General features: G+C 42.2%; 1 protein-coding gene across 3 annotated transcripts in view; it reads left to right on the forward strand.

The window, feature by feature from the left end:
* Positions 1 to 14,212, forward strand: part of CREBL2 (cAMP responsive element binding protein like 2) — a 60,297-nt gene that overhangs the window by 11,394 nt on the left and 34,691 nt on the right. For all 3 annotated transcript variants that reach the window (XM_060194415.1, XM_060194416.1, XM_007515839.3), the window contains exons 2-3: positions 7,232 to 7,429; positions 13,057 to 13,201. In XM_060194415.1, the coding sequence (XP_060050398.1) occupies positions 7,232 to 7,429; positions 13,057 to 13,201 (343 nt within the window). The remainder of the gene's footprint in view (positions 1 to 7,231; positions 7,430 to 13,056; positions 13,202 to 14,212) is intronic.

Consider the following 14,212-nt stretch of genomic DNA (forward strand, 5'->3'; position numbering starts at 1 on the left):
CCTCCCCTCTGCTTGTTTTGGGTTTAATGTGCTCTTCTTTTTCTAGCCTCTGAAGATGGGAAAATAGGTCACTTAGAGTTTTATCCTTTTGGGTAGCATGGAGGGTCTCCTTCATGCATGATTCCACCTTCAATGTGACTTTTTTATTGTTTTTATTTTAGATAGATAGACAGACAGACTGAGAAAAGGAAGGGCAGTTCTGTGCCACACCACCATCCATGGAGCTTCCCCTAGTGCTATCATAGTACTCCCATGTGGTGCTGGGGCTCAAGTCATGGCAAGATCTGTACTCTACTGGGCGCGCTATTACTTCCAGCTTTCTGTCTTCTTTTTATTTTACTTTTTAAAACATTTTTAAAATTTATTATTGGATAGAGACAGAAATTAAGAGGAGATAGAGAGGGAGAGAGACAGACAGCTGCAGCCCTGCTTCACCACTCATGAAGCTTTCCCCCTGCAGGTGGGGACCTGGGGCTTGAACCTGGGTCCTTGTGCACTGTAATGTGTGCACTTAACCAGATATGCCACTGCCTGGCCCCTCTTTCTTCTTCTTAAATTTAGGTGTTTGCATCCCTCTGATGTAGCTGCGTCTCATAAAATTTTGGTGTGTTGTGGCTGCCTCCTTCATTCATCTCAAAGTATTTTTCTAAATCCCTTTGTGATTTCTTCATTGTCCTACTGGTTCATCAGTAATGCCTTTTTTGGGTGGGAGTATATACCATAATGGTTATGCAAACAACGCTCTTTTGCCTGAGGCTCCAAAGTCCCAGGTTCAATACCATAATCCAGAGCTAAACTATGCTCTGGTAAAAAAAAAAAAAAAACTTTTTCTTTGCCTCCAGGTTTATCATTGGGGCTTGGTGCCTGCACTACAAGTCCACTGCCCCTGGAGGCTTTTTTTTTTCCCATAGTTGTGATTATTGGTGGTGGTGTTGTTGGATAGGATAGAGAGAAATCGAGAGAGGAGGAGACGACAGGGGGGAGAGAAAGACAGACACTTGCAAACCTGCTTTACTGCTTGTGAAGTGACCCCTCCCCCTGCAGGTGGAGAGTGGGGGAATTGGACTGGCATCCTTATACTGATCCTCTGTGCACTTAATCTGGTGTGCTACTACCTGGCCCCTGCCTTTTTTTTTAATCTCTCATATTTACTAAATATATATTACTATGTACTATGATAAAATTGTATGACACAGCCCCTACCTCTTTCTTTCTTAAAATCATGACTTCTTGTTTCAAAGAAGAAAGTAGCAAAAATAAGTACTGAACAGAAAAAGTAATGACTTACTTATAATAAATAAACTTCAACATTTTAACATCTGAGAACAGACTTAGTATCACAGACTCAACTGAAATTTAATCTTCCTTTTTTTTTTTTTTTTTTTTTTTGCAATGCTGGAGCTTCGTGCATGCAGAAATACACCACTCCCAAGTCTATTACCTTTTTTTCTTTAGTGAGAGAGATATAGAGTAAGATGCAGAGAGTGAGGGAACCTATTATCTTTATTTTTTATATATGAACTAGAGAAACAAGGACAGAGAGATACCACACCACCACTCCACCATCCACGGATGGTGCTCCCATAAGGTGCTGTGACTCAACCCAGGCTTCATACCAAGTAAATTGTGGGTCCCCAGGAAGCAAGCTATCTCCTGACCCCCTGAAATCTAGTATTTCTACTGTCTCACCTTTGTGAAAGAAGTTCTCTGTGGAGGTTAAGGAAAAACCATCAGTGGCTCCCAGGCTTCCTTATTAAATGGTGGACAGAATTTCTGGGTGTTTCCTCTTCAGACCTTCTAACCCCAGCTCACAGATGTGTTTGGGGATGAAAAAGAGCAAGATGGGATAGTGATTAAGGATGAACGCTGCTGTAAAGAGGGCTCTTTGGATTTCCATGCAGCTCTATGTTAATAGAAACAAAATTAGAGCAGGCAAAGGCTACACTTTTGGTTTATTTTCAGAGTTTTCTTTGGGGTTTGTGTTGGTGCATAAAATTAGCACTTGCAGTTTGCTGCATTTATATGCTTCCTCACAGAAAAATAGGGTCAGAGAGCAGGGGGATAGTGTGACTCTCAGTGAATTTATAAAAATTTTATGCAACTTTGGTAAGAATGAGTTTTGGCCCAGAAATGTTTAAGGATTCGTGAGGCTGGTTTCAGTTTTAGTTTCTGGTTCCTGGTTTCTAACTAACTTCCCCTTTTCATTCCCCAATCTTCGTGGCTTATAAAATACAAAAAGTTCCGTTGTTAAGGCAACTAGAATACTAGCCTACATCTGTATGTTTTTCTTTTAATATTCTTATACCTTATTACACTTCAAGTTTACAGTAATCCTGTGGCACTACTTGACTTTTGAAAACTAGTACACTAATCAAATTTTAGCTGTCACCAAAAGAAAAAAAAAAACCCAGTGTATCAGCCTTTTCCTGAGGAAAAATTAAACTAAAGAAGTGGTGGGTGTGTGGTTTTCAATGTAATCTACCAGGAGATGACATAAGACACAGAAACCCTAGATTCATTTACTCTGCTGTTCTAATTTTAAAAAAAAAGAAGAAGAAAGGGAAAAAAAGAAAAGAGGGGAGGGAATAACTCCAATTTAAATATTTTGCTACCATGAAAACTAAACAAAGAATTGTAACTTGTTTGATTTTTATGACCCTGCTAGGTTGTTTTATTTTATTTTTGGACAGAGAGAAATTGAGAAAAGACAGGGAGCTAGAGAGAGAGAAAAATAGACACCTGCAGACCTGCTTCAACACTCATGAAGCAGACCCCCAGTAGGTGGGGAGCCAGAGCTCAAACCCTGGTCATTGCTTATGGTGATATGTGTGTTGCACTGGTCCCTGTAGGTTTTTTTTTTTTTTTTTTTTTTTTAATCAGGAAGTCAAGCGGTAGTGCAGCGGGTTAAGCCCAGGTGGCACAAAGCACAAGGACCAGTGTGAGGATCCCAGTTCAAGCCCCCGGCTCCCCACCTGCAGGGGAATCGTTTCACAAGCGGTGAAATAGGTCTACAGGCATCTTTCTCTCCCCCTCTCTGTCTTCCCCTCCTCTCTCCATTTCTGTCTGTCCTATCCAACAACGACGACATCAATAACAACAACAACAACAACAAAAATCAGTGATGTCTGTGGAGTACTTTGTGTTCTCTTGCTGGCTTCTTGAAGGCAGCCACCTCTGCATTAATTAAAAACAGCAACATACAAAGTATTGAATGATGGTGCTCAGTGACTGGTGAACTGTTTGACTAGATTATATGTGATTACTACCGATCTCACCATAGACTTGAGTTTATGTCATAAAGGTATCAGTTTATGGAAACTGCAGCAAAAGCAAACATACTTTGTTTTAAGTTATGGTGATTTTAAAACATTTTTAAAATAGTGCAGTCAGTATGCTATAACGCATAATTTAAAATTTAGATCATAGTAGTACTTGAATCAACTACTCACTGGGCAATTATTAATCTAATATTTAGCTCAAAGGAAAGTTGCCTGACTTGTATGTATATTATCATATTGGAATAAAAACATAGTGATGCAGAATAGAACAACTTTAAAGAACAGATGTTTTTCCCCTCCTTTTCTTCCAGGGTTATTGCTGGGGCTCCTACAAATCCACTACTCCTGGCAGTCATTTATTTCCATTTATTGGATAGGATAGAGAGGCATAGAGAGGGGTGGGGGAAGTTGAGAAGGAGAGAGAGAAAGACAGACACCTGTAGACCTACTTGTTTCAGGTGGGGAACCAGGGCCTCGAACCTAGCCCCTAAAGAATAGAACTTTGAAAAACCTGAAACAACTTTGGGAGTCATGCAGAGTCAGCTTGCTGTTAAGATAGTGAGAAAGAGCCTGGGAGGATGCCATCTCATTTCTGAGGTGCACATGCTATAGAATGCAGGGAGCAGGGAGTTGGACGGTAGCGCAGTGGGGTAAGCACATGTGGTGCAAAGTGCAAGGACTGGTATAAGGATCCTGGTTCGAGCCCCTGGCTCCCCACCTACAGGGGAGTCGCTTTACAGGCGGTGAAGCAGGTCTGCAGGTGTCTGTCTTTCTCTCCCCCTCTCTGTCTTCCCCTCTTCTCTCCATTTCTCTCTGTCCTATCCAGCAACAATGACATCAATAACAACAACAAAACAAGGGCAACAGAAGGGAATAAATAAATAAATATTTAAAAGAAAGTAGGGAGCAATGATTAGTCAGCCTTTTATGACACAGGGCCTGGTAAATGTGGCTGATTTACTGTGAGAGTTCAGTTTCCCTGACCTCTTACACTTGACAGTGATCTCATCTTTGTAGGGAATGAGTGTATGATACTCATCATGATTTCTACTCACTCATTAATTTTCTTTCTATATTTTTATTAGCGATTGGATATAGATTTACAAAATTATATGTCAACAGGGGTATTATTCCACACCATTCCCACCACCAGAGTTCTGAATCCCAAGTCCCTCCATTGCAAACCATCTTGGTTCTCCTGAGGTTGCAGACATGGGTTAACTGTCATCTCTACAACTATCTGTCTAGATTTGTACATAAGTGTCCCCTTTTTCTTCCAGGTCCAGTCCTCTCTTCCCCTCCAAGCCACATGTCACCCTATTACTACATCCAAGTATTTCTCTCCTTTTAATCATCCACCTGATCCAGGGCCCATATATATATTTATATTTAGCACCAGAGCCTGTGTAACCTCTGAGTCCCTGTCGGTCTGAGCTCGCAGCCCATGGTCACAGCTTGGAACATTGCAGGCTGCACTCATTTCAGGATCAGTCTTTCTCGAGTGGCAGGGCAGGATACCCCAAGCTCCCTTTAGAGACTGGGGCAGCCCCTACCACTACTGCTCTCTGGTAAGGGCAAGTCCTAAGAGGTCCCACAAGAGAGCCTGTGATTACATTCCTGATGGAAGTGACCAGTTCACCCACATTTTCTTATCAAAGAAGTGGTGATTCTTCCATATGATTTGACAGTGTCTTCTCTTTTAGCATTCCATTAAAGCTTCAGCAGCAATCCTTTCAGGATATTGAAGCTGTACACTTTTTAATCTCTGAGGTTTAGGGAGAATAGACTTCACCTCATCTTTACCTCAGTAGTTACTTCCTGTATAAGAATTTAGGGAGATTCCAGAGCTAAATAATGAAGGTTAATTTATTTTGCCAGCTACCCCAAATTTGTGCCTGTACAGGTGGATGAATAACAGGGGTGCTGAGGGGTTTCTCAAGACTAGTGGAAGCAGGTAGAAGCCTCTGAGACAGCCTAGTGGCATAATTATAGACTTCTGAGGACAAGAGATTATCCTGAAGCTCTCAGCAACTTCCTGTCTGCTTCTTTGGGCTCAAAAAATTAAAAGGGGAGAATTTATAGCTAAATTTCTAAAGATACATACATACATATATATGTACACACACACAAACACACACACACACACATACACACACATGTTTTGTTTTGTTTTTTGCCTCCAGGGATATCACTGGAACTCAATGCCTAAACCACGAATCCACTGCTCCTAGCAGCCAGTTTTTCCCCCATTGTTGTTGATGATGTTGTTGCTGTTGTTGTTGGATAAGATACAGAAAAAATTAGAGAAGAGAGGAAGACAGAGAGAGGAAGAAAAGGATAAACACCTGCAAACACGATTCAACACTTGTGAACCAACCCCCCCTGCTGGTGGGGAGTTGGGGACTTGAACTGGGATCCTTATGCTGGTCCTTATGCTTTGCAATATGTGTGCTTAACCTGGTGCACTACCATCCTGCTTCCAGTTAATATATTTTTTAATTGCCACCAGGATTATATCTGGGGCTCAGTACCAACACTATGAATCCAGTGCTCTCAAGGGCCATTTTTCATTATTTATTTATTGAAACAGAGAGAAATTGAGAGGGGAAAGGAAAATAGAGAAGGAGATAGAGAAACACAGGCAGGCAGAACTGCTTTACCACTCATGAAGTGGCTCCCCTGAAGGTGGGGAGCAGAGACTTGAACTTGTGAGCTCAACTGGGGGCACCATCACCTGGGCCTCCATGTACAGTTTTTTTTTTATTAGTGACTTAATATTGATTTACAAAGGTATGAGATAACAGGGGTATAATTTCACACCATTCCCACTACCAGAACTCTGCATTCCCATTCCCTCCATTGGAAACTGCAGTAGTTCTCCCAAGGCCACAGACATGGGTTGACTAATATATATTTGACTAATATGTATATATAGTATATTATATATAGTTGACTAATAATATATATATCCTTTTTTCCCCCTATGGTGCTGCTTTTTCTTCCTTTCCAAGCTACACCTGTTACTACTTCGAATGTCCTTCCTTATTTTCCTCTTCTCTCTCTGAGTCCTGATAGAATTGGAGCTCAGAACCAATTAGTGATATGGGGGGACCAGGTGGTAGTACAGCAGGTTAAGTGCACATGGTGCCAAGCGGGAGGACTTGTGTAAGGATCTCGGTTCAAGCCCCGGTTCCCTATCTGCAGGGGAGGTCGGTTCACAGATGGTGAAGCAGGTCTGCAGGTGTCTATCTTTCTCTCCCCCTCTCTGTCTGCCCCTCCTCTCTTTATTTCTGTCTGTCCTATCCAACAACAGCAGCAGCAGTGGCAACAATAACAACAGCAAGGGCAACAAAATGGGAAAAATGGCCTCCAGGAGTAATGGATTTATAGTGCAAGCACCAAGCCTCAATGATAACCCTAGAGGCAAAAAAAAAAAAAAAAAGAAAGAAAGAAAGAAAGAAAAGAAAACAGAAAAAGAAAAAAGAAAGAAAAAGAAAGAAAGGAAGGAAGAAAGAAAGAAAGAAGGAAATTAGGAATCTTAGAATGGTTGATCTTGATAGTTAACATGGAGGCAGACTAAAAACATTGTCTGGGAAGATGGTGTCAGACTTGAGAATAGGGCTAGAAAGCTGGATTAGGGCAGTGAGTAGCTCCCAAACTTGAAGAAGAAATATAAATACAATTAATTGTTTACCCCATCAGTCTGACCCAGGGCTCATATATATTCATATTTAGCACAGGAGCCTGTGTAACCTCCGAGTCCCTGTCAGTCTGAGCTTGCAATTCATGGTCACAGCTGGGAACATTCTAGACTGCACTCATTTCAGGACCAGTCTTCCTCAAGTTTCATATGTTTATTAGATGCCAATGTTTTCATGGCTAATTGACATCCTTACTCACTTTCCTAGATACAGAACTAAGAGGAAACGTGTGTCTTCTCTCTCTTCCCAAAGGTGGTTGGAGGCAAAGTGAAGAAGCCTGGTAAACGTGGTCGGAAGCCAGCCAAAATTGACTTGAAAGCAAAGCTTGAGAGGAGCCGGCAGAGTGCCAGGGAATGCCGGGCCAGAAAAAAACTAAGATATCAGTATTTGGAAGAGCTGGTGTCCAGTCGAGAAAGAGCCATATGTGCCCTCCGAGAAGAGCTGGAAATGGTAAGTCTGTCCATAGATGAGTGACACAACCCACCTCTTCTTAGCAGACAAACAAAAAAGCCACGAAAAGAGGAAATACCTTCAGTGGTGTGTGAGACTTTCATGCATGAGCCTCTGAGGTCCCAGGTTCAATCCCCAGCACCATAATAAGCCAGTGGTGAGCACTAATCTGGTGAAAAATAAATTTAAAAAACCGTGAAATACTAGTCTGCGCCTTCTAAGTGGGCAAACATGGAAAAGCATTACTTGGCTAGCCAAAAATCTAAGCAGGTGCACATTTTGTATAGAGCTGCTGGTGGTGGGTCAAGTGTGGCAGCTGAAGGATTGTTCATGACAGGAAACAATGGAAAAGGCAGAACCTAGGAGGGGTGTGCAGGGAGCTGCCCTTACTTGAATGAGGGCCTGAGTTCCATCCCTGGCATCACATGTGCCAGAGTAGTGCTCTGGCCCTCCTTCCTTCTCTTTTCTTCTTTCTTTCTCAAGTAAACATATATAGAAATATTTTGAAACGCAAAGCAACTCAAATGTAAACTAGGGGACTGGTTCAGGAAATTCTACTGCATTCACCTATGGGATTACTTTGCAGTCAGTAAAAATCACAATGTACCTATGTATTCACTGAGGTAATAAGACATACAATGTATTGGTAAGTGGGAAAAGAAATAAAATGATACATAACAGTGTGCACAGTATGATCCTTTTTCTATTTAAGCATATTTTAGGGGGTTATTTTTTAAACAATCAAGGTTTATTTATTACATGGCAGTTCAGCAGTATGGAATGGTATATTTTAGGTACAGGAAAATAGGCAGTTATTGGCAGGAGTAAGACTAGGCCATGCCCATGAGTCTTTAAGTTAGTTACCAAAGTTGAGGTTTACATGTTCAGTCTCTCAGTTGAGAGGTGGCATCATGGGTCCTAGAGAGCCCAGCTGTCATGGAGCAGGCTGGAGAAAAGGGAGTTGGGAAAGAGGGCCCTACTTCTGGCAGGCTTATGGTTAAATGACTTGATTTATGTCGGCCATATGCAAATTACATTCTACATTCCTCTGCTGCAGCCTGTGCTAAATCCATTCATAGCATAAGTGTTTTGTTGTTTTTAAGTAGACTATATATATATATATATATATATATATATATATATATATATGGAAATATTGACAGGACTACAGGATAAGAGGGGTACATTTCCACACAATTCCCACCCTAGAACTCTGTATCCCATCCCCTCCCCTGATAGCTTTCCTATTCTTAATCCCTCTGGGAGTATGGACCCAGGATCATTATGGGGTGCAGAAAGTGGAAGGTCTGGCTTCTATAATTGCTTCCCTGCTGAACATGAGTGTTGACAGATCAATCCATACCCCCAGCCCCTCTCTCTCTTTCCCTAATGGGGCAGGGGTCTGGAGAGGCAGGGCTCCAGGACACATGGTGGGGTCGTCTGCCCATGGAAGTCAGGTTGGCATCATGGTAGCATCTGAAAGCTGGTAGCTGAAAAAGAGTTAAGATACAAAGCAAATCAAATTGTTGACTAATTGTGAGCCTAAAGGCAAAAATATTGCAGATAAAGATCTGGGGTCTCCGATTTGGAAAAAAAACTAGTAGGGCTATTTTAGGAATATTCCAAGGGGGCCATGACTTTACTAGTTTGTGCCTGAACCTGACAGCTAACATGCAGGTAGACCCAGGTTATTGTCTGGGGAGATGGAGTTATAGTTGGGAAAAGGACTAGAAAGCTAGATCAGGGAAGAGAGTAGCTCCCAAATATGGAGAAAGTATGTAAGTATTGTTAACTGTAAACCCCATCGATTTGGTCTGGGGCCCTTAGTCAGCACAGGAGCCTGTGTAACCTCTGCATCCCTATAGGTCTGAGCTTGCATTCTGTGGTTATGGCTAGGAACATTCCAGGCTGAGCTAATTTCAGGACCCATCTTCCTCAGGTAGTAGGTAGAGTCTGTTGTCCAACCTCCCTTCAGAGAATGGAACATTCCCTACCATTGTTGATCTGCACTGAAGCCAAGGTCCTATAGGGACCAACAAAGGGGTCCATTATGTTGTTCCTGATGGAGATGACCAGTGATAGTGGCTAGAAGGATCTGTTAGAGGTCTAGGTCCGTCATGTCTGTGTGGGAATCCCAGGACTCCCTGACTAGGGCCCCACATGTTGGGGTGGCCTGGTAATGACTAAAGAGTCATCATTAAAGCATGCCAGTCTCTTGCCCTTATTCAGCTTTTGTAGTCCTTACTTTGTCTGACACGATTAGCTTTGGAGTGATTGAGGGACATGTAATAGTAAGTAGGTGAGGAGGGTATCTAGGTCTAAGTAAAAACTATTTCATTAGGTATCTCAAGGTGGTTTTTTTTTTCTATTTGCTTGCTTCATTTTTTTATTTATAAAAAGGAAACACTGGGGAGCTAGGCAGTAGCGCAGCAGGTTAAGTGCAAGTGACACCAAGCACAAGGACCGTAAGGATCCCAGTTCGAGCCCCTGGCTCCCCACCTGCAGGGGAGTCACTTCACAGGTGGTGAAGCAGGTCTGCAGGTGTCTATTCTTCTCTCCCCCTCTCTGTCTTCCCCTCCTCTCTCCATTTCTCTCTGTCCTATCCAACAACGATGACAACAATAAAACAACAAGGGCAACAAAAGGGAAAATAAATAAATATAAAAAATTTTTTAAAAAAGGAAACACTGACAAAACCATAGGATAAGAGGGGTACAACTCCACACAATTCCCACCCCCAGAACTCCATATCCCACCCCTTTCCCTGATAACTTTCCTATTCTTTAACCCTCTGGGAGTATGAACCCAAGGTCTTTGTGGGATGCAGAAGGTGGAAGGTCTGGCTTCTGTAATTGCTTCCCTGCTGAACATGGGCATTGACAGGTTGATCCATACTCCCAGCCTGCCTTTCTCTTTCCCTAGTGGGACAGGGTTCTGGGGAATTGGAGCTCCAGGACACATGGGTGGGGTTGTCTGTCAAGGGAAGTCTGGTTGACATCATGCTAGCATCTGGAACCTGGTGGCTGAAAAGAGAGTTAACATACAAAGCCCAGACAACAACTTGGATCCACCTGCATATCAGACTTCAGGCTCAGGAGAAAAAAAAAAAAACCTAGTATAGCCACAGGCCCTTTGGAATATAACTAAAATATATCTAATAGCTATCTACAAAATGGAGACACCCCCTCCCAACTCTTCATCTGCACTATTCCAGCCTTTAGGTTCATGATTGGTCAACAATTTGTTTGGCTTGCTTCATTTTTTGACTCACTACAAATTACTGTGCACTTTTGCTTTAAGGTGTGTATTTCCCCTAACTAATGAATACATGCACATCTTCTCTATTTCATGGGCCCTTGTCTATATCTAGGTTTTGAAGTTTTGTTAAGAGGTATACCACCCGAACTGGACTTAAGAAGTCCTATGAACTAGGAAAGGTCTCACCAGAGTAATGAAGCTGAAGAGTTGACATTCCATGCCTGATGTCTCTGGACAGTCTGAAGTGCAGCATGCTGAGGTGGTACTCGTTGCATTGATTAGGTTGAGATCAGCAGATACAGTATCAGTTGGTATGAATTGAGGGAAGCATGTAGGAAAGTGAGCCCCACCCTGGAGGTTCCAGGAATGGGACAAATATGGGTTTCATAGAGAATGGGGAAGGTTCCTGCTGTCTTGGGTTTAAGAAGGCAATAGATAAGGGGGCTGGGCGGTAGCGCAGCGGGTTAAGTGTACATGGTACAAAGCGCTAGGACCAGCTCAAGGAACACATAAGGATCCTGGTTCAAGCCCCCAGCTCCCCACCTGCAGGGGGGGGGTTGCTTTGCAAGTGGTGAAGCAGGTCTGTAGGTGTCTATCTTTCTCTTCTCCTCTCTGTCTGCCCCTACTCTCTCCATTTCTCTCTGTCCTATCCAACAACAGCTAAAACAACAGTAACAAGGGCAACAACAAGGGCAAAAAAAAAATGGGAAAAATAGCCTCCAAGAGCAGTGGATTCGTAGTGCTGGCACCAAGCTCCAGCAATAACCCTGGAGGCAAAAAAAAGGGGGTTCGGACGGTAGCACAGCGGGTCAATCGCACATGGTGTAAAGTGCAAGGACCGAGGAAGGATCCCAGTTCAAGCCCTAGGCTCCTCACCTGCAGGGGAGTCGCTTCACAGGTGGTGAAGTAGGTCTGCAGGTGTCTATCTTTCTCTCCCCCTCTCTATCTTCCCCTCCTCTCTCCATTTCTCTCTGTCCTATCCTATGATGATGACTTAAATAACAACAACAATAATAACTATAGCAATAAAACAATAAGGGCAACAAAAGGGAATAAATAAATACATATTTAAAAAAAAGAAAAAAGGCAATAGATAGTTATTGCTGTAACCAAATTATTTGGCAATTGGGTAAACTTTGAAAACCCCATTGTTAGGATTTGCTGTATCATACAAGACCTTGCCATAATTTATGTCCTTTTATGCTATTTACCTATAGCTGTTATCTTACAAACTAACACTACCAGTTGCTTCTGTTCTCCCTGGTCTAAGCTTTTAGGAGATTTAATATTTCAAAGAACAAGTCATTATTAGAAATGTATTAACAATTTGAGCCCACTGTTAAAATTCAATCTGATTACCAATTTGAAGTTTTAATTGCTTAGATTGAGGAAACATTTACTCAGAGCTATGGTCTATGCATCAAAAATTTTGAGACATTCAATCCGTTTTCCCTTCTCATATTAATTAAATAGTTATTTGTGAGACTATGTTAATAGAAGTGTATATTAACACCATTCCCACCACCAAAGTTCTGTGTCTCTTCCCACTCTGCCCCCCAGTAAAGCAGAACATCTACCACCCAGAAGTATTTAAGCATATAAATACCATTTAAGCATTTATTATTTAAGCATCTTAAATACCACCCAGAGGTATTTAAGCATATTTATTTGATTTCCTTTATTCATTTGCTCCTTCAGACTCTGAACAGTGTGTGAAGGGTGACAGAGCATAAGTGAGTGAGAATTAAAACCCCGTTACTATGCGCATGTGAGAGATGATAGCTGGTCATTCCAGAAGTGGGGCGAGCTACCTCAGATTCTTAGACATCAATAAAAGAGGGGCATGAAGAGAGTCCAGATGACCTCGGCTTAGTAAATCTTTCTAATACTCTGAGCTTGGCACATACTATCAGTCATTCTCACCTTCAGATGTTTAAACCACTTGTGGGTATAATCTATAGACAGCCATCTCTGTCAGCCCCCCAAAGTCTGCTGTACCCATAGCAGTACACATTCAGTGAATGTTTATGAAAGAGAAAAAGGAAATCACGTATTTGGGGTGTAGAAATACTAATGTGATAATTAGTGGGCAAGCTAGACTGAGATGTTCTTTTAAGCAGAGGAGGTTTTTAAGTCTGAGCACACTCCAGTAACTCACAAGAAGATTCAGCAGCAGAAGTTTTTCACTCTCTTACCAAAAATGGCAGCCCTCATACGTGACCAAGATTATAAATAGAAGTCCAGTAAAGGGTGGGATTCTAGCAGCTAGTGTGACCTGGTTATGGGAGTTCTTGTGTCTAGGATTTTGACCAGTGTCGTTTGAACTCTGACTAGGAAGGTTTTACTTGAATATATGTTGTGTATTTCAGTATAAGCAGTGGTGCATGGCAATGGACCAAGGGAAAATCCCTTCTGAAATAAAGGCCCTACTCACTGGAGAAGAGCAGAGCAAGACTCAGCAGAACTCAAGCAGGCTCGTGAAAGCTGGAAAGACAGATACTAATAGCAGTTCCTGTGAGTACAGTCCTGGGGAGAGGCTCTATGGAGTACAGTGTCTAAGTGAGGGTCTGTGTTAGCTGCTTTCCTCAGTAGACCTTTAAATAAAATGTAACACCCTTTATAAAATGTACTAATAATAAGAAATTGGGGGGCCAGGTGGTAGCACAGTGGGTTAATCGCAGGTGGTGCAAAGGCCAGCGTAAGGATCCCAGTTCGAGCCCCTGGCTCCCTACCTGCAGGGGGGTCACCGCACAAGCGGTGAGGCAGGTCTACAGGTGTCTATCTTTCTCTCCCCTCTCTATCTTCCTGTCATCTCTTGATTTCTCTCTGTCCTAACAACAACAGCTGTAACAGCAATAACAACTACAATGAGGGCAACAAAAATGGCCTCCAGGAGTAGTGGATTCATAGTGCAGGCACCGAACCCCAGCGATAACTCTGGAAGCAAAAGAAAGAAAGATAGAAAGAAAGAAAGAAAGAAAGAAAGAAAGAAAGAAAGAAAGAAAGAAAGAAAGAAAGAAAGAAAGAAATTAAATTGGTGGGACCAGGAGATAGACTGAGTCCAAAATTAGGAGTACTGGCCCAGGTTCAAGCCCCCAACACCACATGCTCCCTGCATCAGGGAGGTGTTACTGCTGTACTGTGTCTCACCTTTTCTCTTTCTCTTTCTCTTTCTCTCTCTCTGTCTCCATCTCTGCCTCTGTTTGAAATTAAAGAGGAAGAAGAAAGTGAAGTGATGAACTTAATGTAGCATGTACACATATACATATTTTCTTAATATTTATTTGTTTATGGGAGAGAACAATGGAGTATCACTCAGACACATATGCCAAGGATTGAATTTGAGACCTTACGATTGACAGCCCAACATTTCATCCACTGTGCCACCTCCCAGGTCACCACATACTGTTTTCTTTTTTTAAATAGTACACATTCGGCACTTACATAAGTTTGTAATGTGATGTAACTTCAGTTAAGTAAACTAAAATTAAATATGAAAAGGGGGCTGAGTGGTGACACACCCAG

The sequence above is a fragment of the Erinaceus europaeus genome, chromosome 7, assembly GCF_950295315.1.
Source record: "Erinaceus europaeus chromosome 7, mEriEur2.1, whole genome shotgun sequence".
NCBI classification, from domain to species: domain Eukaryota; kingdom Metazoa; phylum Chordata; class Mammalia; order Eulipotyphla; family Erinaceidae; genus Erinaceus; species Erinaceus europaeus.